This window comes from Typopeltis vanoorti, chromosome 19 (assembly GCF_054136105.1).
Source record: "Typopeltis vanoorti isolate ZY-2024b chromosome 19, IOZ_Tvanoo_1.0, whole genome shotgun sequence".
Classification (NCBI taxonomy): Eukaryota; Metazoa; Arthropoda; class Arachnida; order Uropygi; family Thelyphonidae; genus Typopeltis; species Typopeltis vanoorti.
In genome coordinates, this window is record NC_143567.1 from 79,977,238 (window position 1) to 80,004,412 (window position 27,175).

At 37.4% G+C, this 27,175-nt stretch overlaps 1 protein-coding gene across 5 annotated transcripts in view; it reads right to left on the bottom strand.

Annotated features, from left to right (window-relative positions):
• Positions 1-27,175, bottom strand: part of LOC150096283 (bridging integrator 3-like) — a 185,066-nt gene that overhangs the window by 13,707 nt on the left and 144,184 nt on the right. For all 5 annotated transcript variants that reach the window (XM_090409317.1, XM_090409316.1, XM_090409312.1 and 2 more), the window contains exons 9-10: positions 17,931-18,011; positions 2,502-2,636 (exon numbers count right to left, since the gene is read on the bottom strand). In XM_090409317.1, coding sequence (XP_090265443.1) covers positions 2,502-2,636; positions 17,931-18,011 — 216 coding nt within the window. The remainder of the gene's footprint in view (positions 1-2,501; positions 2,637-17,930; positions 18,012-27,175) is intronic.

Here is a 27,175-nt window from a genome sequence, read left to right on the forward strand (position 1 = left end):
CTTATCTACAAGAATTATTTATACGGCAAGATGGCGACACGAAATGTGCTGGCTGTTTTGTTTAAAACATCATCAGATGTAGATAGTAGAAAACTGAGCTTGCAGTGTGGTTTTTATAAAATGATGTATTAAGAGGAGTTTAGTTGGTTCAAGAGTATTGGGACATTAGGCTTGTTCTAAGAATAGAGAGATTTTTTTTTTTTTTTTTTTTTTTTTTTTTGAATTTCCAGGAGGAGACAATAAATAAGTTCTTTTTGTGTTTCTGCACATTGGATGATTCTTACTGCAAGAGATTCAGAACAACATAGGTTTAATTTTTTTTTTGGAAACTGAAATCTGCTGATATGTTTCATTTGTGTTTTTCCTTTGTGGAGGAAAGTAAGTAGTCTGGTATGGGAATATTACAATCACAATAATATTCAATTAAGTGTGACAGAACAAATGATAGATCCAATATAACAGATATGTTATGGCATATAACACAATGGTCTGAGCTATTGTGGTTCTGTGGTTTAGTAAATTTTATAGGTAGTTGCTGGTGGACAATTTTATAATTTGAATATCTGAAAATAAATTTTATGGCTGTATAAATGTTTTGGTTATATGGGAATTTAAGGATATATGCAGTTTTGATATGACTTTGAGAAGAAAGTACATGATTTTCGGTTGAGTGAATAGTGTATTCTGAGTTGTTTGGGATAACTGTCAAGAGCAGAAACTCTCTTTCAGATGAGTAATTTTTCTTAATTTAAAGCTGCGATAGAAGATGAGTATTTGTAGGCATTAACAAATTTTTTTTTATACATTAAGGGTCATAGGTGAAATGCAAATAATTTCTAATGTTAGTAGGGTTGTGGTATACTTTGCTATTATCATGATTGAATCTAATGAGGATCAAATTCAATAAGTTTTCTTTTCTTCATATTCAATGGAGAATTTTAATCTTTAAACGGATTTTTTTTCTTTATTTTCAATTCTTTTAAATTCATAGTTTGTATAATTCATTTTTTCTGTACTTATGTTTTCATTGGTTTTATTCACATTTTTTAAGCTATCTGATACACATTTCTGAGCCTCTGTAGCTCAATTGGTATAGATGAAGCCCTTTGGTCAGAAAGACCTGGGTTTGATTCCTATCCATGATGTGAGGAACCTTTATCTGGCTGGTCTCTTTCGACTGAAGGCGAACTAGCTGGTCTCATATGGAGATAGAGGGTTTTTCATTGCTATGAACAGGCAAACCTGTTCTTAGCAATATGCAGTCCAGTGAACGCACACGGATTTACAGCCATGAATACCTATGACAATATGTGGAAGAGATGGGGTCGTTACCATGTGTCATTATGCCTGTAGTCAACCATGAGTCACATCATGGTAGCCAACCTCCTGGATAGAAGATGACACACGAATGAGATTCTATCTTAAGTTCAGCATTTTTAATTAACTACTGTCTCAGCCAAGTCTTGTGCCAAGCTATTTACCATCTTTACCTTCAAAAAATTCACACAAGTATGTCAAATTAATATTTTTAATTAAAAAAACCTCATTTAATTGTATCTCCTTTAGCAAAATTGTTATAAAGGGACTGCTCCATTGCCAAAAGTAGTTTTGCTTTTTATCTAACATTAATCAAATTTAAGAGCATCATGAATTCAGATAAACTTTTAATACTTTTTGTACTTTTGGGATAATCTTGGGAAGGTGGTATCTTCTTAAGATTATTCTAAAAGCACAAAGCAGATCCCCTCTCAGTAGAACTAATAATCCAGTTCCTTATTCAATTGAAAACATTATAAAGGTGTACATGAAGCAAGTGCCAAAAAAATTTTTTTTTTGTTTTTTAGCCTGGCTGTCTTGCGACTGCATATAAGGAGAGATTCCATTCTCAATATACCTTCATTATTGTTTAATTTTTTAAATTTCTGACTGTATCACACTGACAATGATCCGCCACATGTGAATTGAATATCTGTAGTTAACCTATCTTAATTAAATATTTTTCAACTGTGTTCACATGTAACTTATATAAAGAGTATCTGCTATCCAACTGCCATGCTGTGGGTTCGAATTGATCTATGGATGTGGATGTTTGTCTTGAGGTAATTTGAATGTCTCATATCTGAAATCACTGCACTGCTCATTGAAAAAGTTTAACCCATGGTCTAGAGCAGGGTTTTCAGATTATCTAATCCTTAGTCCAGATACAGTAACTGAACAGTACTTATTATATTAGATTTATTGAGTCAAATACTGTTTTGAGATAACTAATTTTAATCACTTTAAAATTATCTTAAATTTATCTAGAAACAGTAGTAGCTGACCCCATAAATGTTATATAATTACTAATGAACTATAAGTTTATGTTTTGTGATAAACCAACATTAGCACTTATTAAAAATATACAGGTTAGTAAATTTATGGATTACTTCTACTTATGCATGGCCATTACTAATTAATACTGGTATTAAGATAAAACTTTTGAAGTTCTACTTTAAACAAACCTCTGCCTTTATGATGGCTTCCAAAGAGGGTTGAAAATATTCTATTCTTCCATCATACAACAGGGGTAACTCTTCTCTTAACAAGTTATCCTGATTTTTAAAATCATCCTCAGCTTTCATGAGATTCTGTTTTGCCTGTATAAATATGTAAACATACTGAATGATTATAAAATGCAAGTTCAGTATTCATTTCGATGTAATAATAAGACAAATGATCAACACATTTGGACAGTTATCTGCATATCCTAAATAATGATGCAATTAGCTTGGTAAAAATTTCTTACATACTTGGAAAGCAAAATCTATTCAACATATTCACTATGAATATGATAACACAATGGGATACTATTGTGCTACTGAAGAGAAGATTATTAGTTGCTGAAAAGGGATAGTCAGTTCTTGTTCAGCTGGCATGAGTGTGCAATTATTTTTGAACTGATGTGTCTGCATATTTTTTTAAAGCTTGCTGTGTATTTGAATGAAAGTTATATGATTATGTTGCTAATAGTGTAGTGAGTGTTATTGTGTAATGGTAGCTGCAAATATATAATATTTAATGTAATGGTAGCTGCAAATATATTATTATTATTAGACCTCCAGAAGTCAAGGATGCATCAAGGCAGGCCATACATCACCCACACCTTCTCTTAAACTCAACCACACTAGATGCACTCACTACTACTCCAATCACTCACTGTTCTTGAGAGAAGAATCTAACTCTCATCCCTTTTTTAAATGCAAACAAACTTAACTTCCACAGATTGGCACCTTCCATATAATGAAAAATTTTATCAACGGATATTCTATAACACCCTCTCAAAAGTTAATGGACCTTTATCACATCACCTCTTTCTCCTGTCTACCAGTGCCTGCAGCCCATATACTCTCAGTCTATCCTCATAATCATGATATAATATTTGTAACTCTTCTTTGCACCATTTCTATATCTTCTTTAGAAAAATTTCCTCTGAATTAATCTTGTAAAAACCCTTCAGTAATTTAAATGTGTCAATCATATCATCCCCTTTCTGCCTATCAACCAATTTCTGTAACCCATAGATCTTCAACCTGTTTTCATAAGGTTCATTCCATAGACCAGCTATCATCTTGGTCACTCGCCTCTGGATCCTCTCTACTTCACCCTATCAAGAAGAAACCCAGGGACCCAGATCTGGGCACAGTAGTCAAGATGGTCTCTTATCAATGCTCGATAAAGAGGAACAATAACTTGCTTATCTCTGCTCGTCAAAGTATTCTTCAGTAACCAAGTGATTTGATGAGCTGATTTAGCCACTTTTGCTATGTGTCCCCTAAACTTCAACTCCCTATCCACCAATACACCCAAATCTCTGGCTTCATCAACCTCCTGGAGTACAGTTCCACCAATGTGATATACTGCTGCTAATTTTTTCACCCCAAAATGCATAACCTTACACTTTGATACATTAAACTGACATCCATTCTCATTAGCCCAGACTGCCAATCTATCCAAATCATCCTGCAAAATTTTGATATCATGTGCATTCACTATTGCTCTATCCAACTTTGCATCATCAGCAAATAAATGAACAATTCTTCGCATATCCTTTCCTATATCATTAATGAACAAATTAAATAGCAGTGATCCAAGAACAGAACCATGCAGCACACCACTAGTAGTAACAGGCCTTCTTTTGGACTCCACTCCTGAATAAACTACTCTCTGATATCTCTCCATCAACCACCCTCCTATCCATCTCACCAACCCTATATCCATCCCCATGTGCTGCAGTTTCTTGATTAGAATTCCATGTGGTATCCTGTCAAAGGCCTTAGCAAAATCCAGCAGTATCATTGTAAATCCATTACCTTATCCAGTTCAGCCGTCACTGTATTATAAAACGTGAGCAAGTTACTGAGGCATGATCTACCCTTAGCAAAACCATGCTGTCCTCCACACAGTAACCCATTTTCATCTATCCATTCCTGTATTTTGCTCTTGCCTAATATCTCCAAAACCTTGGCAACGATTCCTGATATGCTGATCGGTCGGCAATTTGCAACAGCAGTCTTGGAATCTCCTTTATGCAATGGAACTATCTTTCCCTCTTTCCACCCCCTCAGCACTAACCCAGAGCTGAGACTTAAATTAAACAATATGGTCAAGGGAACTGACAATTCCTTTGCCGCTTCACGAACGACTCGAGCTAGTATACCATCCAATCCCACAGATTCACCTCCATTTCATTCACTTCAATTCCTGTATCAGCCATTCCTTCTCTCATTCCTGCAATATCACAGCCTGGATGATATACTCTTGCAAAGTGTTCGCCTAATAATTCTACTATTTCAGCTGATTCAGTTACCTCCCTGCCATCGGCATTCCTTAGAATCATTTTGCTGTATACAATTTTTCTTTTACTTGCAGCATATCGAAAGAACTGTTTGGGATTCACTTTTGCTTGCAATGATAATTTCCTTTCATAATCTGCTTTTGCTTTTCTTACCACACTAGTTACCCTTCTGGTCTGTGCTTTATACTGTTTGTATGCTTGCAGGTCACCTTTCTCCTTAAATTTCATCTGCAATTGTTTCTTTTTTTTGCAGCTCAAGCTTAATGGTGTTATTCATCCATTTAACTCCCACTTGATTTACTCTCCAGACTCTAGGTATGCAGTCAGCCATTACTTCCCTCAAACGTTCCTTAACAACTTCCCATGCACTGTCAACATCCAGCCTTTGCAGTTTAACATGCCATGGCACTGACCCAAGCAATTTCCTAAGCTTGTCATACTTACCAGCCCGATAATTCCACATGTACCCTGTCTTAATTGAAAATTCCACACATTTAGTCACTTCCCAGGTCAAGACCTTATGATCACTCTCACCAATTGGTGGCAATATGGTCATATTCATAATAGTTAATTTCTCAAATGCAATTACTAGGTCAAGCACTTTCGAACCCCTAGTATATTCCATTATATGCTGATATCCCTTGGTAACTGCATAAAATTCATTTCCTTCCTCCCATTTGTCCTCTCCTCCCTCCAATCAATGTTACTATAGTTGAAATCACCCATAATAATTACCTGCCCTCCACTCATTGAGTCTATATATGCCTATGCATACTGTCTCCATCATCTATTCCATCGCCTGTGATAGTGAAAATAGCACATTTGAGGTTATCTCATACCAGATAACCTCAAATGTGCTATTTTCACTATCCTGAAGTTGAACTTCCATTCTCTTTGGCTGCAGTTCATCAGCTATCCATTCATCCATTCAACTCCCACTTGATTTACTCTCTGGACTCTGGGTATGCAGTCAGCCATTACCTCCCTCAAACGTTCTTAACAACTTCCCATGCACTGTAATCAATAACACTCCTGCCCCATTCTTTTCTCTTTGTCTTTTCTGAACACACTATACCCCTCACATTCTATCCCACCAACTATATCATCTTCTGTTAGTCATGTCTCACTAATGCCAATAACCTGTGGCCAGGAAGAACTAACCAAGGCCAAAAATTCCTCCTTATTCTGAATACTCCTAGCATTAGTGTACATAAAGTGCAAAAGTCCCTTAGCCCCACCCCTTTGATGCCTTATACTAACTATCCCATTTTGGTTTGTTATCCTTTGTCCTAACTCAGGCATATTATACACATTCTTATACGCAATTGCCTCACTGATGTCTGCATGCCCACTTAACAGCATCCCCACCCTCCCTAAAAGCTCTAGTTTCACTGATTCTGCACAACCACTTTCACTTCATTCAGCAACAATTTTTCCAGTCTCTGAACATCAAATCCATTCAGATGCAAACCATCCTTTTTGTATAAGTCCTTTTGCCCGTCAAACGTACTCCACACCACTCCTCCTGCATAACCTATGCATAGTCATTCACAATTATGGCCCTCCTTCTCAACTCTACTCTGTCATACCGTGGCAACAGACTAACTATCTTAACTCTCTCTCTCTCTTTCCTTTTACTACACTAGTAATTCTTTCATAACAAATTTTTCACCTTTTAAATCATTCATTCCAGCCACTACTATCATTTCTTTCGCCTTATGCTTGTGTGCTCTAATAGCCTCACTTAAATTATTAATTTTCATGCCCGGAAAGCATGATTTTGTCAAACTCATTTATTACATCTTTTACTACTGAATCACCATATAACACTCACTCCTTAATTTTTCTTTCACTCCTGATCATGTTCTCATTTATTTTATCACGCACCTGCTTCTTTTTGTTAGCTGATCCACTCGGTAGACATTTTTGTAAGCTTTCAAATTTCTGTCTGCCACGACTCAAAGAGATCTCTAGCCTCATCAGTTATTCCAAGCAAAATCCCACCAATATAATATACCGTTGGATATTTCATCACACCAAGGTGCATAACTCACATCTCCCATGTACCACTTTTTGATATCAATGTCAATATTTTATAATCCAATCTCATATTCTCTAAACACAGCATGAGAAAGGTTGATGCCCCAAGAGGATGTGAATGCGCGTAGACAAAAAGGGAAGGGGATGACCTAGGATCAAGGGAAAAGAGTTGTATTTGAAGAAGGTTCTAAGATGAAGAAGGAGAAAAAGAAATAGATCGAGTTAAGCATGGAGAAGTCACATCGAATAAGTGGTGCCAGTGAAACTAGCTATAGATCCAGGAATGCTATGTTTGTATACAAATGCTAGAAGTGTAAGAAACAAGGCAAATGAAATGGTTGCATTAATTGAGTCTGTTCACCCAAAAATTGTTGGAATAAGTGAGACATGGTTGGATGAGGACGACATCCTGACAGGAATACAGGATAGAAAGCGTTACATCAATACAAAGTAGAGATGCAAGAGGAAAATAGTGTCAGTGGTTATGAGGCAGTATGGTGTGAGATAGAGGTAAACAGAATGAAATACTGAGTTGGATGTTGTTATAGACCTGGTAATGTGGTGGGTGACTATGAAATATATAATCAAATTAGCCAAGTAAATAAGAAAAGGGTGATCACATTATGGGCGATTTTAATTGTGGCAATATAGACTGGGATGTGAGATAGCAACTGGAAGTAAAGAAAATGAGTTTCTTGAGTTTTTGAGGGACAATTACCGTAGACAATACGTAACAGAGAGCACACGAGGATTGAGGTTATTGGATTTGATCATCTCATCAGAGGATGTAATTGTAAATGAGGTAATAAATTTAGTTTAATCCTTAATCCAAGTGTGAGCAAACAAAGTTTGCACCTGAAAATATCTTCAGGACTGGGGTAAGGTAGTATAGCACCGGCAACTAGTAGCAAAGGTGGACCAAGCTAACATCACTCCTATCTCAGTATCTCCCATAATGCAAAACACACCTCCTTGCGGATATGTATAATGTTATGCATTAAGGGAAGGGCTGCTACACAGACTAGTTTCGACTTTTATTGAGGTCTCTTCAGTGGGAGCCAGGCCCAGAAGTGGAGATACCAGCAGAAGCAATGGCGACGTCATTTTTACCTATAGGAGTTGTCAAACGGTGTGCCACCTTTTTATTAAATTACTCTGGATTTAGAGAGAGATGTTGAAAGTTTATTTTTCACTTGGATAAAGGATTAAACTAAATTTATTATAGTCTAACCAAGTGAAAAATAAACTTTCAATATAAATGAGGTGTCAAATCAACCTCCAGTTGGTGAGAGTGCCCATGGAGTGATCACCTGGGTCGTTGCCAGCAATGTGAGGAAAGGATATATGTGGAACTACAAGGCTGGTGATGAGGAGCTCAGGAGACAGCTTGCAGGTGTAGCATGGAATAAGGAGTTAGATGGAAAAGAGATCAATGCAGCTTGGGGGATATTCAAGAACTATCTAATAGAAGCAATGTCTCTAAATGTATTCCAAGGGTCAGAAGGTAGGTGTGAAATTGATAAATGAAGAGATTAAACGTGTGATACAGAGGAAAAGGCATTATGGAGGCAGCATAAGAGAAGTGATAATAATCAATTCCACGAGGATTACAAAGACCAGGAAAGGAGGGGGACTTGGTTGGTAGGGGTAACAAAAGTGAATTATGAGCAGCAGTTAGCTAATGAATCCAAAAAGAATCATTGGGAGTTCTTTCGATATGTAGCAAGCAAAAAAAAAAAAAAAAAAAGAATGATTATGGAAGGATGACACTGATTGGAGAAAATGGTATAAGGACAACTGCTGCATAAGATATAATGAAGATACTTAATGAGCAGTTCATAAAGGTCTTTCAATTCTTGTGAATGTGACATCACAGAAAGATTGAGAGCAGTTGATGATGGAGAGAGAGAATGACTGTAAGTGAGCAAGAAGTTCATAGGGAATTGAGCAAACTTGATGTTAATAAGGCTGAAAGACTTGATAATATATAACCCCACGTATTCTGTAGGAATGTGTGAGGGAGTTGACATCTGCCTTAACATATTTTTTTAATATGAGTCTTGCAATGGGTCGAGTTCCAAAGGAGTGGAAGGAGGGCAAGATTGTGCCCACTTCATAAGGGACATGATAGACATCAGGCATCAAATTATAGGCATATCTATGTGTCAGATGTGGTTAAGGTGTTAGAGAAGCTGGTGAGAATTAGGATCTAGAATTGGGTTGACAACAATGGTATTATCTTTGATGGACAGCATGGAATTTCTAAAGGGAACTAATGTTTTAGTATATCTACTCACTTATTACAATAAGGTGATGGCTTCATTGGACATAGGAGAGGGATATACAGTAGTATACTTAGTTTTGCCACAGCTTTTGATAGAGTACCACATGATAAGTTGATAGTCAAACCAGAGCAGATGGGGTTGGATATTAGATTAGTGCACTGGATCGGAGACTGGCTATCTGATAGGTATCAGCGTGTATGGGGGGGAGCAATATCCCAGAAGAGGAAAGTCACTAGTGGTGTGCCTCAGGGGTATGTTTTAGGGACCACTGCTGTTTGACCTTATATTAATGATATTGGCAAAGATTTGGATGAACTATAAAGAGTAGAGAAGATGCTTTAATAGAATGAGTGAATGGGCATAGAAATGGGGGGATATGAGTTCAATGTTGCAAATGTAAGGTTTTAAAATTTGGGAAACAAATATGGGATATAGAATTTATGCTTGTGGGGATATATTATTGGAGGTAGTGGAAATAAGAGATCTTGGGGTGATACTGGATAATGATCTGAAATTTAGAGGACATATTGCCAAAATTGTGAGGACAACACAAAAGAATTCTGGGAATGATGTGGAGAACATTGACTTGTAGAAATAAGGAAATTCTTGTTCCATTGTATAAGGCTCTGATCAGGCCACACATGGACTACTGTGTACAGATTTCGTCACCTGGTTTTGAAAAGGACAAAGATGTTGGAAATGGTCCTGACGCAACTGACTAAGGTAGTTTCTGATTTCTGGAATGTCAGAGATAAGGAAAGATTGAGAAGATGCAATTTACAGAGTCTAGCAGATAGGAGGAAGGGGAGTGACATGAGAGACCTACAAGTTAGTAAATGGTTGCTAAAAGATCAACGTTGAAGAGGTTTTACAGAAAATGGTGGGAGATCAGGGGAGAACCAGAGGTCATCCCTGGAAGCTGTATAAGGAAGGTGTGAGCAATGGAGTGAGAAGCAGGTTTTTTTGCATACAGAGTTGTGAATAATTGGAATGCCTTGTCTGAGTGGGTGGTGTCTGCAGAGAATTTGAGTGTGTTTAAGGTACAGTATGATGAGCTGTGTGTATGACTAAAGGACCACCTAGATGAGTCTTTGATGCCATGGAGTCTTAGAATAATAATAATTTATACAACAGTCTTCCATGCATGTCAAAAGCCTTAGAAAACTTTAAAAGTATCATGGTGTATCAATTTCTCTTGTTTAACTCAATGGTAATATTATTATAGAATGTGAGTCAGTTGCTCAAACATGATCTAAACCTATACTGTTCATTGCAAAATTGAGATTCTCTATCAACCCATTTCTGAATGTGAGCCCTAACTAAATTTCCCAATATCTTCAACCATTACTCCAAAGATATTGATAAATCTATCATTTGATACATTCTTTCCACTCCTGTGGAATCTTGCCTATTCTGAAACTCAAATTACATAACCTGGTCAAAGGAGCAGCCAATTCAGCTGAACACTCTTTAATATCCTTGTTGATATCAGTCCCTTTTGCTGAAGTTTGTGCAACAGCTCTGATTCCTCCTTCTCACATACCTGAGTTTCTTCATCCAGTGAAGAGGTAGCAGAGAGTGCAATTTTGCATACACCAGGTTGATAGCTTTTAGCAAAATGGACATTCATTAGCTGAATAATCTCTCTGGCATTATGCCCATATTGCATAGCATTATACATATCTGTAAGGATATGTGCCTTACATTATGAGCTACTAAGACAACTGATGTGAAGTCATTAGTCCCTATATACAAGTAGCCCAATCATGAAGTTATTTCATGTGCAAACTTGCTTCCTTACATTTGGATAAAGGATGAAACCTAAAATATAATTTATTGGCATCTTTAATTTATAGTATAACCAAGTGGAAAGACTTTCAAATGCAGAGGTTTTAGTGTTTTCTCACTGGCATAATGGTACCAATTCCTCTAAGGGTGAAACTCTAAAAATTGAATTCAAGAATGTGAAGAAGCAAGACAGGTGATTAAACTTTTAAAAGAGATAGTTCAGGGACAGTGATCATGTAATCTTGACCTGGGAAATTGTCAGACATGCAGAATATTCTCTTATTCTGTTAATATATGTAAAATTATATGGCAGGTGATTATGACAAGCTGAGGAGTCAGCATTCACCAGTTCCATGACATAAGAATTTGGAAGGGAGATATGTTGGTGATGCATGGGAGGTGGTCAAGGAGTGTTTGAAGAAAACAGTATCAGATTGTATATCCAGAGTCAGAAGGATAAATCACATTAAATAGGAGTTGCAGACAAAAAAAGTAATCACCATGCCCAATGAGCAGTACGAGTCGCAGGCAAGACGAGTGACTTCCGTGGTTATTATTAAAATTATTATTAAGAGAGACACCCCAAGGGATTCAGGGACTCATCGAGATAGGTCACATACTACATACACCAGCTATCATACTTGTTCTTGAATTCAATTGCACTGCTTGCACACACAACATCTGATGGCAATCCAATCTAATCATGCACAACTCTATGTGAGAAAAATCTAGATTTCACCCCCCTTCTTAGCAGCATTCATTTTCAGCTTCTAAGGATGCTCTTGTCCTTTCCCCACTCTCCATAAAATGGAAAATTACATCAACTGAAATCCTGTATGATCCTTTCAGAAGTTTGTAAGTCTCAATCATATCATCCCTCTTTCCCCAGTTTGCTAGTGTCTGCAGTCTACAAATTCTCAATCTGTTTTCATAATCAGTATTCCACAATCCTGATATAATTTTTAACACTCTCCTTTGCACTCTCTCTCACTATATCAGAATCACAGTGGAAACCAGGAGACAAGACCTGCACACAACAGTACAAGTGAGGTCTTGTCAAGGCCTTGTAAAGAGGCAAAATAACATCCTTAATTTTACATGCCAAAATTAATTTCAATTGCAACTTTTGATTGAGTGGTATTTGCAATCTTTGCTACATGGCCCATGAACTTCAATTTCCTATCTACTAATACTCCAAGATCCCTAGCCTGATCAGTGTCTCTAGCATAATCCCACCAATATAATACAACGTTGGATATCTCATCATGCAAAGTCCATGACTTTACATTTACTGACATCCATTTTCCCATTGCCACAATTCTAGCCTATTCAAACCATTCTGCAAGTAATGCATATCAGCAGCATTCCTGATTACCCTACCTATCTTTGCATCATCAGCAAATGCTGTATGTTGCTTGTCAAATACTTCCCAATATCATTAATGTACAGATTGAATAACAGTGGACCAAGCACTGATCCTTGTCATACACCACTTGTAACCTTAAATCTTGCAGACTCGCATCCTCTTATACCACTTTTTTATATCTGTCAGTCAGCCATCCTCTTATCCATGCTAATATTCTATAATTCAAACCCATAATCTCCAATTTATACAACAGTCTTCCATGCTGTATTCTGTCAAAAGTCTTAGCAAAATCCAAAAGTATTATTGTATATCCACTATTACCCTTGTCTAGCTCAAATGTTGACATTATTATAGAATGTGAGCAAGTTGCTTAGTAAAGCTAAAGCTACTTGTGAGAGAATGCTAGCTGCTGGGATCAAAGGAAATCCTAAAATATATTCTTAACAAATAAAATTTTTAGCCTGTAGCCAACTTTTTGCTTACTCAGCACTTGGCTCATTTTACATATGGAACATATTTTTCTTACATATCTTTTTTTTTAATTTTTTAGATGAAGCAAGTAAAACATGGTAGAAAAGTAACAGAAGGAAACTAAATAGCTGAAATGAGTGAACATTTTTCAAAAGGTGTACCATCTAGGTGGTGATGTTGCAATGTTGACCGATGGGAGAATAGGGTGTGAAGAAATGGAGATCCTCAGAATAATGCTGAACTGCAATGCAAAAAACCATGGGATTAGGTAACATATTGGCCTATGTTGAAAGTTTTTCCAGTTGGTTATACTATAAATTAAAGATGGCAAGGAATTACATTCTTGGTTTAATCCTTTATCTAAGTGTAAGCAAAGTTTCCTCACGAAGTAAATTCAAGACGGGGCAACTTGTATATAGAGGATAATGACTTCGCATTACTTGCCTTAGTATCCCATAATGCAAAGCACATGGTTCTCTGTTGTTTAATTTGTACATCAATGATGTAGGAAATGATCTGATGGGAAATGTTCAGTTGTTTGTTAATTATGCAAAACTGGGAAGCATAATGGCAAATGAAGGTGATATACAGATCCAGGACCTGAAGGATAACTTAAAAGACTAGCAGTATAGTCAAAGGTAAATGACTGCCAGTTTAATGTAGCCAAGTGTAACACGATATACTTTGGGAAGAAGAGATCACATGCTGTGCACTAAACTGAACTGCAGTCAAGTGATGAAGCCAAGAACTCTGTGGGGATTGTGAAAGGGGAGTTCAAGTTTAGAGGACATATTGCAAAGGTTGCCAAAAACAGCACATCAGATTATGTGGTTGTGAAGAAAACATCAACAAGCAGGGATAGAGAAGTTATTGTTCCCCTATATAAGGATTTAATAAGTCCACATTTGGATTCCGTGAAAAAGTGATGGAGAGGATCCAGATGCGAGTGACAAAGATTGTGGCAGATCCAATGAAAACTCCCTAATGAGAATAGATTGAAGGTCTGTGAGCTTCAAAAACAAGCTGATAGAAGAAAAAGAGGAGACATGATAGAAGTATATAAGTTATTAAGGATGTATTAAAGGATTGACAATGAAGACTTTTTCTAGTACATGGTAGGAAGGGAGAGAATGAGGGGTCACCCATTGAAATTGTGTAAGTGTGGTTGTCTAGGATGCTAGGACCAGATTTTTTGCTTGGAGGGTGGTGAATGTGTTGCCAGAGGGGTTGCAAGTGCTTCAACAGTGAATGAGTGTAAGGAGAGGTATGATAGGTATTGTGCAAATAATAGCTAGTGTGTGAATAATGGATCTGATGCAATGAGTCTTCTGACTCAATCAAGATATCTGTATAATAATAATAATATTGCTAGAGTCTCATCTGATCTCATCTTCCTTTCCCTTTTTTACCTTGTGGTGTCGAGGGTTTATTAATCATCAGACCTCAAACTATTCACAGTATAAGATGGTAAGCCCTATGCCCCGGTGTATCCTATGTCTGTAGTGTTGAGCCCACAAAGCAGACAAACCAGCCTTGAGGCCGGTTTGCTTGCTTTTGTGGGATGAAAAACCCCAGGATAAACTAGGGAAAAATCCCTACTGTCCATGCCCAAGACTGGCTAACTTGGCTATGGCTAAGGAAGATCCTTCAGTTCCTCACATCACCAACGGGAATCGAATCTAGGACACTCCTTTCCCAGGTATATGATTGCGAAGCGCACAGCCACTAAGCTAACCTCACAGACATGTATTGTAGAGTATCTCCACAATTCTGAATGTTTGTACTTCACAGTTGACTCCTGTTCTATGCTGCCTTATTATTCTCTCCTATTTCACTTGTATCTATACTGCAGTCTGGAAATGAGCAAATTTCAGACATTCCTAAGAAGGGGAAACAAATCTTTGCCGAAACAAATCATCAAATTACTGTGCAGTTTCTCTCGCTGCAATTCTTTTTAAATTATTAAAGAAAACTATTATCTGAATTTCTATATTACCTTGAAGCCTACAACTAATAAATTATTATATGTATGACAGTATGGACTGCACCATTCTTGGTCCGTGGGGAAATCTTTGCTTATGTCACCCACCTTTGGACAAATGCCATAGAAAAGTGTGGGGATTTCAAATGGCTCCTGATAGTTTTAAGGCATTTGATTGGGTTTGTACAAATTGTGTATTAAGTAAGCTCATATCAATGCGTTATCTGTAACTTTTCTTCCAAATTTCTCTCTCTTTCTAGTTGCATATTATGACATTATGTGCAATGCATAGCCTCTTTATCCTCAATCTTTTAACTAATGGTGGTGTGTTCACAAGATTCTGTTCTTTCACCTACATTCTTCCTTCTATATATTAAAAACCTTCTCCAGTTGACTGCCAATCCAATACAAAGTTTTGCATAATGATGGTATGCTTTGTTTCTCATTTGACAAACCTTGTTCTACACAAATCAACATCTAGGATACAAAGAACCTCAAAGTTCTTTTCAACTGAAGGTGAGTTAAATGATCTTATACAGAGGTGGAAGATTTTTCCTGACATAAACTCAGGTGTTTCATCTCTCAGAAAATAGGCAAACCAGCCAAAACACATACCATGTACAGAGATAATACACTAGCCTCATAACCTTAGTTGCTATAGCTGTAGACAAGTTTTACGTTTGGTCTCTAGAGGGTTTTCTGGACTCTGTAAAAAAAAAAAATATATATATATATATATACAGGGTGTTCGGGATAAATTTGACATATTTATAATTAATTATATTTTTCCGTAAGTTACATGTATTAACACACACTTCTCTTCATTTAAAAGGTTGGACCCTTCTTCATTCATATACAAGATGTCAGAAAGGATGGATAGCTGGAACCCACCTGAATCATAGAAGAGAATAACTTGTATCATGATGATTCGTGCCGGCCATCAAAATAAGGATATTTCGACTGCTGCTCAATGCTCCCTGAATACAGTAAAAACAATCAGGCATGAACTAGAGACTTGCAATGGTGACTACGAGGATGTAGCAAGAAGAAAGATCCCTAGCAGACGATCTGATTGCGTTCGTACAGCAGAATTCCTCGCAAATCTGCAGGAACAGGTGTTGAAGATCCCTGGCATTGGAATTCGGGCTTTGTCACGTGAAATGAATGTTGCAGCCTCTACTATGAAGCTTGCACTCAATGAAGACCTCCGCTACTACTCATACAAGCGCCGCAAAGGTCAGCTGCTTACAGAAAAGGCCCGTGAAAAACGTTTGATAAACGCGAAGAAACTTCTAATCAAAGTGAAACATCCTGCGGAACCACAAACAATCTGGTTCTTTTCCGATGAGAAAAACTTTTGCCAGGATCAAAAACACAACACGCAGAATAACAGATGGCTTGCATACAGTACAAAGGACATTCCTCGTGTAATGCAGACTAAATTTCCCCAAACTGTGATGGTTTTCGGATGTGTATCCTCTGAAGGCAATGTGATGCCTCCGCATTTTTTCCAAGAGGGCCTCAGGTTGACTTCAGATGGCTACGTGGAGTTGCTAAACACTGTAGTCAAGCCCTGGATAACAAGGGTAGCCAATGGTAGGCCGTATGTATGGCAGCAGGATTCGGCCCCTTGCCACACCTCTGGGAAAAGTCAAAAATGGTTGTCTGAAAATTTCTACGACTTCACCAGTCCAAATGTTTGGCCTCCAAACTCCCCAGACCTTAACCCCATGGATTATTTTGTATGGGGCGCAGTTGAAAAAGACACCAATCGCACTTCCAGTAATACAAAAGCCCAGTTAATGGATAAAATTAAAACAGTTTTTGCAGCCCTTCCCAGGGAGACTGTAGCATCAGCTTGTTCGAGGTTCCGAAGCAGGATTGAAGCTGTGATCGATGCTAATGGTGGTTATTTTGAGTAAATCTTGTTGATAGTATTGTAATTAACTCTGCCTGTAATGTTTTTTGTCAATTCATTAAATTTAATAGATACAAAGAAGATTTTCTTTTTCCTTACGAAACTGTCAAATTTATCCCGAACACCCTGTATATTATAAATATATATATATAAATTGCACAAGGCTTTATAGAAGCCTTTTGCAAGTGGGAGCTACATAAAAACTTCCAGAACATTAATTTCAACAATATTAAATTCTGGCTGACAGACTATTCTTCAATGAGGTCTCTCATAAACTTGATTTTAATGTTAATAAAACTCAGTCCTCTCTTATTTCTTGCTAAAAAAGTACCCTTTTCTTCCATTCTTATTTTCAACTCAAAGATCTAGAATCTGACAAGATTTCCCTTAAGAATAAAATACAATAATGGAAAACTCTATTGAATTTTATTCTTAGTATTACTCATGGTATTCCAATTTTGAAACAAAGATTTTTCTTACTGTGATAATTCTAACCTTACATTTTTCTTGGCATGAGCATATTACTGATATTGCCTCCTTAGCATCAAAAAAATTAGGTTTTTCTCTTTCATTCAAGGTATTATTTACTTTCTCTAAATAATTATTGATGCTAAACAAGTTTCAAATTCATCTGACCATTGAATATTGTTAACATATTTCAGATGATGTCCTTAATTTCTTAAAAATACTTGATCTAGTATAGAAGAGAGCAATTAGGTTGATTAATGATCCCTCTCTCCATGAATTTGCTCTTCTCTTTTTCACAGATGTTCCATTTTCATTGGTTGCATTTTCTAAAAACATTTCCATAGGTCATTGTTGGTCATCAGAATTGGTGATAATTCTCCTACTCTCTTATAAATTTGTTAAAATGTGAACACACAGCAGCTATTCAACCCTCTTCACAACTTCAAATTCATCTTCATTCGTGCTGTCTTTTGGAACAGTCTTCCCTCATAAATTTTCCAAACGATACAATAAAATCCAATGTTAAAATGTTCTTTCTCCTCAACTTCCTCCCATTCATAGTACAAATATACCATATGATGAACAGCCTTTCATGTATGGATTACTACTATTAAAAAGTCTTCTTGCTTAAGTAAACTTTGATGATTGGAAGGAGATAGAGATACTGAAAAAAAAATAAATAAATAAACTAAAATATATAAAAATAAATAAAACTGTAAAATATTGCTGAGTTATATTTATACTGCATACATAAGCTGTTTATATTGCAGAATACTCACTGTTTCAAGTTTAACAAGATTGGAGCCTGTTTTTTCTCTTTCACTAAGCTTTTGTACTTTTTGTTTACACTTGGAACAATCCTATGAATAAATTATCAGATGATAAATTATTTAAAAATTAATGTTCCTATTAATAACATATTTACAACATATGATTATAATTTTTTTGATGATGATACATCATACTATCATTGATTAGTATGAGGTGCATAACAGTGAAAAATTCTAGCACAGAGAAGAAAAGTCTAAATTTTAATCTCGTTGCAAACAACCTAAGATGTACTTTTCATAGCTCTGCTTTTTTAAATGTTGTATATGCTGAATTCAAACACCTTGAATTTCAGTTTGGAGAAAGTGCTGTAAAACCAGAGAAAGTTTATCTTTTGATTCATATATCCTTAAAAGAGAAAAATTAATCCCAATCTAGTTATCAGAAAACTGTCTACAGACATTCCTGAAAAATGCCAAAATTAGCAAGTATGTGTGTGTGTGAGAGAGAGAAAATAAAGATTCTATCTAAAGAGAAATGGGACATAAATCTGCCTTCAAATTGTGGTGAAATAATTTTTACATTAATTAACAACTTTGGAAAGATTCTGATATTCATATTTTTTACATTTTTCAGATGCTAATACTTGGATGAAAATCTGTGGGGGAAAAAAAAAAAAAAACATGTCAATATTAGTATTTAGGTATTTCTGCTGCAGCTGTTATTTTATCCATACTGCATAAACACTGATTTTATTAAATGTAACTAATTATCATAATACCCAAGGCATATTACTTCTCTTGGGCAGAAGGGGATCATGCTTAAAGCTCCTAGGTAAGTTTAATATTATTTTCAAGCCCCCATGAAGTCTGAAGACTAGTTGCAGGAAGTCAAATACTCACAAACTACAATAATTATTCCACCTTGCCTTGAAGACATTCAGAATTGGAGCACTTGCACTTGCTCCAGCAATACATTCTATTTATTTATCACCCACGATACAAAAAATCTCCTTTTCACTTCCTTACTTACATGGCCTTTGTAGAGTTTCCATGAATGACCTCCATTCACCTACGACCCTATACAATAATTCTTCTGTATTTAACTGATACACTTCTCTCACCAACTTATACATCTTTTCATTAATCTGTTCTCATACTTACCATTCCAGATGGCTGAGACAGTCTTAGTTATTCACCTCTAAACTCTCCAATGTTTTCTTATTGGCAATATATAGCCAGGTGACCAAATCTGAAATCCAAATAACACCTGATTAGTACTTTATATCATATTAGTATTAATACAGTGGAACTGTCACCTGCTTATCCATACTCGTCAGGATTCTTGGCATGATAGCAGCAGTTCTCCAGGTAACCCTTACAAGTTGCACAGTGTGTTCCCTGAAGCTCAGTTCACAATATCCTAAGATCTCTATTCTTGAGAGACACTTGTGACAATGAAATTAAGAATTATCAACACGTTAGCACAAGAATATTTTAATATTTGCCAAATATTTCAGTCTGAAATTAACAGATTATCATCAGTCGCTTGATAGGAACAATTTTTACAAGGTGGAATACAAACAATTGATCATTCAAAAGTAGAACGAGCCACATGATGTTACATTACTAAGCATTAAAGAGAAGTAAATTTCAGAGTGGTGAATAAATTATAGGTATTAATTCACAATTTCATATAACAATATTAATTTATAAATTCAATAAAAGATAACATTAGACTAATGGTATCTTTTATTGAATTAGGTCTCAATTGAAAAAAAGGAACAACAGTGTGTTATCAGGATTAAACTTTCCCATATTTTTGACAAAGATAGGCAATCATTTTGATTCAAGTTAGGGCACTGAATTAAGGCCTCACCACTCTTTGAATAGGCATTCGAATTTATAGCGACATCTATGTAGAAGGAGAGTCCTGGACTAGAGAATGTTGTGGCTTGTCTCTATCCTGTGTTGTGCCAATCCAGACTTATCGGATTTTATGAAGAATGTACGATTGATGTTCTTGTATTCTTTTTTCTATAGAGCATCCAGTTTGTCCAAAGTACGACAGATTGCAGTCACACGGAACTTGATATACACCAGGCAGCGACATAGTTGAGCGTTTATCTTTAGAAGAGAAGAAATAGGCGGATATTTTGTTAATAAGGATATAAGTGGCTGTTAAATCATATTTATTCAGAATTCTTGAAATTGGTTCTGAAATTCTGGAAATATATGGAATTGGAACTCGACATACTGATTCTTTGTTGTTCTGGATCGGATTGTAGGAATCGAATAGATGTTGTGTAGTCTTTTCAGAGAAGCCATTTAATTTTATGTAATGTTTGAAAGTTGAAAGTTCTTTCTGTAATTCGTGGAGAGTTGAGCAATTAGTTTTAGCTCTTCGAATTAAACATTTTATGATTCCTGTTTTTTGATAAGGATGATGGGCAGATTGTTTGAGAATGTACCATGGGGGTTGAAAAGACAACAAGATATCCTTTTTAGACATCCTTCTCATCCGCTCACCTTCAGGTATTCTGACAACAGTTTACAGAAAACCCACTTTTACTGGATGTTACATTCTCAAACAATCTGCGCATCATCCTTATCAAAAAACAGGAATCATAAAATGTTTAATTCGATGAGCTAAAACTAATTGCTCAACTCTCCACGAATTACAGAAAGAACTTTCAACTATCAAACATTACATGAAAGTAAATGGCTTCTCCAAAAAGACTACAACATCTGTTCAATTCCTACAATCCAATCCAGAACAACAAAGAATCAATATGCCGAGTTCCAATTCCATATATTTCTGGAATTTCAGAACCAATTTCAAGAATTCTGAAGAAATATTATTTAACAGCCACTTATATCCCTATTAACAAAATATCCACCTATTTTCCCTCTTCTAAAGAGATAAACGTTCAACTATGTCACTGTCTGGTGTATATATCAAGTTCCGTGCGACCGCAATCTGTCATACTTTGGACAAACGGACGCTCTATAGAAAAAAGAATACAAGAACATCAATTGTACATTCTTCATAACAAATCCGGTAAGTCTGGATTGGCATAACAAGGGATACAGACAAGCCACAGCATTCTCTGGTCCAGGATTTGCCTTCTACACAGATGTCGCTATAAATTTGAACACCTATTCAAAAGAGTGCTGAGGCCTTACTTCAGTGTCCTAACTTGAATCAAAATGATTGCCTATCTCTGTCAAAAATATGGGAAAGTTTAATCCTGATAACACACTGTTGTTCCTTTTTTTCAATTGAGACCTAATTCTTACATTAGTCTAATGTTATCTTTTATTGAATTTATAAATTAAGACTGTTATATGAAATTGTGAATTAATACCTATAATTTATTCATCACTCTGATGAAATTTACCACTCTTTAATGCTTAGCAATGTAACATCATGTGGCTTGTTCTACTTTTGAATGATCAATTGTTTGTATTCCACCTTGTAAAAATTGTTCCTATCAAGCCACTGATGATAATCTGGTAATTTCAGACTGAAATATTTGGCAAATATTAAAATATTCTTGTGCTAATGTGTTGATAATTCTTAATGTCCTAAGATCCCTCACCTCTCCCACCTCTTGCAACAAAGTTTCTCCAATATGAGAAACCTTATTCCATCTTCTTTGGCAAAGCATATAAACTTTACACAGCAACAGCGAAGTGACCATCCTTCAGCTCAAAGCACTAGCTTATTCAAATCCTCTTGCAACATCACATCACATCAGAACTTGACATTACACTTCTTAATTTAACATCATCAGCAAACAACTGAATATTTCCTTTCACATAGTGAACTGTAAAGTTAAATAATAGTGGTCCCAGTGGACTCCCACTCATCACCTTTCTTTTTTTGGCCACTGCAACTCCAACCACAACTTGCTGACTCCTATCAGTCAACCATCCCTGTAACCAAGCAACCAAATGCCTATCCTTCTCCATCTTGCTCAATTTCCACAGCACTTTATCAAGCAGTACTCAATTAAATGCCTTAGCAAAATTCAGATAAATCAGAATGCAAGCACCTACTCTGTTCAATAAACTAGTCACATTAATATAAGATGTAACCAAGTTACTAAACCATGGCCTCTCCTTAACAAGCCCACTGCTCATTTGAAAGATTTCCATTCTCATCAATTTGGGTTTGAATTAATAAATTTAGTTTAATCCTTTATCCAAGTGGAAGCAAACAAAGTTTGCACCTGAAAATAACTTCAGGACTGAGGTAAGGTGGTGCAACACCAGGCAACTCCGAGCAAAGGTAGATCATGCTCTCATCACTCCTTGTCTCAGTATCTCCCATAATGCAAAGCACATCTCCTTGCAGACATGTATACAGCTATGCATTAAGGGAAGGGCCACTAACCAGACCGGTTTCCCTTTGTTTAAGTGTGGGGATACCATTCCAAAAACTCTTAAAATCCCCCAGATCACCCAATAATGAGCGACCCGCAGGATCAGAAAGTCAGAAACGCTCATTTGCTCATCTGGAAGGGTAACAACAACAGCCGTGCCTCAGTTAACTTCACCGATGTTTTAACTTCACGGGCTACAGCATTGCCATTCATCACCCAAGCTTCCAACCGGTTTAGACCTTTATTGAGGTTTTGTCAGTGGGAGGAAGACCCAAATGTGGAGATACTAAGGATGCAGGACATATATGGCGCAGAGGGTGAAGCTCGACGCTTTTTATATTCCCTGTTGTCTGTTTGGGGAGCAGTGATGGGAGAGATTTGTGAGCTATTTTAACTTGCCCTGAGTGGGCAGGAGTGGTTACATGTCATTGAGTGTTATGATGGCTTTTGGTCTTTTATGTTTCCAGTGGTCATTACTGTCATAATTTCCGGCTTGTTGTATTAGTTGGTTTGGATATGTAGATGTCTTCATAAAGAATTTTTCTGCTAGGGAGCATAGTAGTGGAGAGATGTAGGAGATATTTATGTCCCAGTGGATCTGGGCGTTCCTGATGAACCACAGGGCATCCAGGATCATTCGCAGGCACTTGTTCTGTAGTCTTTGCAGCTTGAGGATGTTTGTCTTGGAGGTATGGCTCCAGGCTGGGAAGGGTATATAATTGTGGAACGGATCAGAGTAGAACTTGTAGAGTAGAATTTTGTTTCTTGTGTTTAGTTTGCTGTGTCTGTTGATCAAGGGGTACAGCTGGGCAATAACTTTTGAAGCTTTGGTGCATGTGCTCTTGATGTGGCTGTCGAAGCATAATCGTTTGACGAGGAGTATTCCAAGGTATTTAGTTTGTTTTCCAGGGAATTTTTGAGTTGAACAGGGTGATGTCTCCTTTGGGGGATGCTCATCTTCTTGTGAAGAGTATCAATGTGCTTTTCTGGGGGTTTAATTGTAGTTGCCAGTCTGTAAACCATTTTTCTAGATTCAGGATGGTGTCTTGTAGTTTTTTGGTTATGAGATGAGGTTGGTGGGACCTGGCTAGTATAGCCGTATCATCTGCATAAAGGGCGATGGCGAATGTGAGAGGATTTTGAGGGATGTCTGCCATGTAGATGTTGAACAGTATCGGGGCTAGCAGTGCTCCTTGAGGAACTCCAGCCAGGATTTTCCGTTGGGTTGAAACTGTTTCATTTATTTTCACTTACATCTTCCTGTTTGTGAGGTATGATTTAATCAGATGTATCATGTTTAGTGGAAGGTTTGCGATGATAAGTTTGTTGAGGAGGCCTTGATGCCAGATCTTATCGAAGGCTTTTGAGATGTCTAGGAAGACAGCTCCGATGTGCTGATTCCAATTGAATCCTGTGGTGATGTTTTCTACCAGTCTATGGATCTGTTGGGTGGTGCTGTGGTTTTGACGGAAGCCAAATTGTTCTTGTGGAATGATATTTAATTGCTTGACATGATCTTGGAGTCTGATGAGGATGATTTTCTCAGCTATTTTTCCCAAGTTGGACAGCAAGCTGATGGGACAGTAATTTTCTGGTACGTGTGGATCTTTGCCAGGTTTGTGAATTGGAACGATGTTGGCTATTTTCCACGATTGGGGGAAGTGCTGCCATTTGAGGATGGAGTTTATGATGTTTGCCAGATGTGCTATGGCTTTGCATGGTAGTGCCTTGATGACTTTGTTAGTGATGCCGTCGGGACCCGGGGCTTTTTTTGTTCTTGAGGTGGTTGATGGATCTTGTATTATGTGGCTGATGTTCAGGTTCTCATATGCAGGACTGCATTGTTTCTCTAGGTTTCTTACTAGGGCTTCAGCTTTGTCAGCATCTGTGTACGCTAGGTGCTGTTCTGCTTGGAGAGGAGGGAGGGATTTGTGCTTGTTCCTGAGGTTGTTTAGGAATTTCCATATGGAATGATATTCTGTGGAGATGGAGGTGAGCTTGTTTTCCCATTGTTGATTCCTGTGGTTCTGGAGAGCTTCTCAGACAGATTTGTTTAGTCTTCAGGGTTATTTTGTCCTGGGGAGTGCATGTGTTGTGGTATCTTTTCCTTTATCTGTTTTTTTCCCTTATTAAGTCCACGATTTCTTCCGGGAGATGGTTTTGTTTGCGGGTAATCATGGATGCTATGGCTTTATTGATTTGATTGGTGAGGTTCTTTATTGCCGTGTCTATTTCTTCCTTGGCTTTTATGTGGGAAACTGGACCAATGTGTTCTGGTAGCACTTTCTTAAGTTTCTCCCAGACAATGGAGGTTTGGGGGTGAAGTGACTGGTCTTTGATCCCTAAGTGAAGTAGGATTGGGTTATGATCTGATGATAATTCATTCAGTGCTTGAAGGCAGTACTGGTATTTGATATTGTGCAGGATAGCAATGTCTAGGATGTCTGTTGTGCAAACTGGGCTGTGGTGGGTTGGTTCGGTGGGTCCTGTTACGACTGCATTTTTTAATCCTGTGCAGCTGAAGAGGATATGCCCATTTTTATTTGTGGTTCTGCTGTTCCAGGAGAGATGTTTGGAGTTTAAGTCCCCAGCGACGATGATGGATTCATTTACACCCAGGACAGCATCCAAGTCAGAAAATAGCAGGGTAGGGTCTTAGCAGGGGAGTTGTAGGTGGCATAGATTTTAAGTCTTCTAGTTGAGGTTGTGCGAACTTCGACACCAGTGAGTTCTAGATTGGAGGTTGGGGGGTTGGCTATTCCTGTGAATAGCCAACCCCCCAAATATCTGATGCAGTTCCTGATGAATATGGCTGTTCCACCACCTCTGTAGTCCAGTCAGTCATTTCTATACAGTGAGTAGCCTCTCAGTTTTGGATTGTCTGCAGGTAATCAAAGAAACTTAGATGAGTTTTTAGGATGATGTCAGGGTTGTATCTGTGAGAGACTTCTTAAAGCTCCAGTGTCTTGTTTTTTAGGCCATTGGCATTCCAAGCAAGCAACAATCTGTAGTGAGTCTGGGAGTAATCTAGTTTTGTTCATTAACAAGCATTGATAGGATGGTCTGAGTTTCTTTTAGGAATCTTTCTGTAGAGTTTGGTGAAGGGTTGGACTTACTGAAGTCTTGAAGCATGTTTGCCAATGAGGCTGTGCTGAATGTTGTCATGTTTGGAAGAAGATGGTCCTGCTGGTTATCTTTGGATGGGCTACTTTGGCATATGTCCTGCTTCGACGGTGGCTTTCCAGACTGTTGGTGATTTCCATTTGTGAGAGCTGGTGTTTTGTTGTCCTTTGCTGGGTGTCAGGCAACTGGGGAGCCGTCGACTCTGGTGCCTGTGGGCAGGGTTGAGAGGAGATCTGTTTCCTTTTGTTGTCTGATTTGTTCTTAGAATAGTGACTGCATCTTCTGTGGCTTGCTGGGTGGGGCCCCTGCAGTTCGTATAGAAACTCACTGTATAGAAATGCATTTGGCTGGTGAGGTCCTTGGCTTTGAGCAGATTGTTGTGGGGTGGTTTTGTCCACATTTGAGGCATTTGTAGTCTGCTCTGCAGAGTTCCTGTGCATGTCCGTATTTCTGACATCTGTGGCACTGACCCGACGAGGCTCTTTTTCTGAAAGGTTCAGTTGTGATTTTTAGACCGCAGATCGTTGTTATGTTGTATATATTCTTGTGGATGTTTTGTATCTCTACAAGTACTAGAGGCATTGGACTCTTGTCGGCCCGCAACATTCTGCTGACATTGACAGGTGGGAAATCGTGGAGGTCTTCAGCTATTTCGTCTGTGGCGATGTCCTCTGTTACTCCCCTTAGTACAACTTTTAAGTTTTTCTCAGACTTCAGCGAAAAAGTGTGATATTTAATGCCTGGCTCATCCATGGTTTTTGTGAGGTGTCTGTAGTCACCCATAGTAGCAGGCTGAATTTTGATTCCGTTGTCCACGTTGTTTGCCCATGAGTAGGCAATTTGTTGGTTTTGCATAATGGGCCTGAGGGCCAACGATCTTTCTTTTTCCTGTAGTACAATTCATGGGACTTTTTCATTGTTAAGAACGGGGGGGGGGGTCAGTGTTGGGGACATTTGTCGGAGTCTCTGCTGTTTTACGCTTTTTTCGAGCGTGGGTTTCTGTATAATCTGTTGGTGTGGGAGCAGAGATTATCAGGTTCATCTTCCCTTCTTCCCCAGGTGATGAATCGTCCCCTTCTGTAGAGTCCTCTGTTGCCGAATATAGGTTTAAATATCCTGGCCACTCTACCTCAAATTTCTTCAACAGTTTTTTTGAGGAGGTCGAGTGCTAGCTTCCTATCCAGGGACTGGATAAAGTTGTCTGGACTTAAGCCATTCATGCTTAAAATATTAAAAATACTTACCTGAGATATATATATATATATATATATATATATATATTTTATATATAAAATATTTCCAATATAAAATAAAATATACGCCATTTTATATATATATATAAAATGGCAAACTCCCTTGCGTAATCTTTGGCATAATGCGATGACCTCCAACGTATTTATCCTTATCAAAAAGAGATCTCAATAAAGTCATTTTCACAAAAAGATGTCCCCTTTTTTGCAGTTAGCAATTTATATATAAGATAACAGTTCTTCAGGTAAGTGCGACTATACACTACTGAGAGAGTGAGATTATGGTAATGAGAAAGCTGCAATTTTGAATTTTAATCTCCTGCTACACCAGTATCATAACTATTATTCAGATATGCTGCTGATACAATACAATAAGCTTTGTATGCATATGCAACTCACAGAATCTTAATGGTCCAAGTACTTAACTACAAAATGAAGCAACTGAAGTTCATTTCTTCATAAATAAAAATTTGTTTATTATTCTGGTTTTGATTCA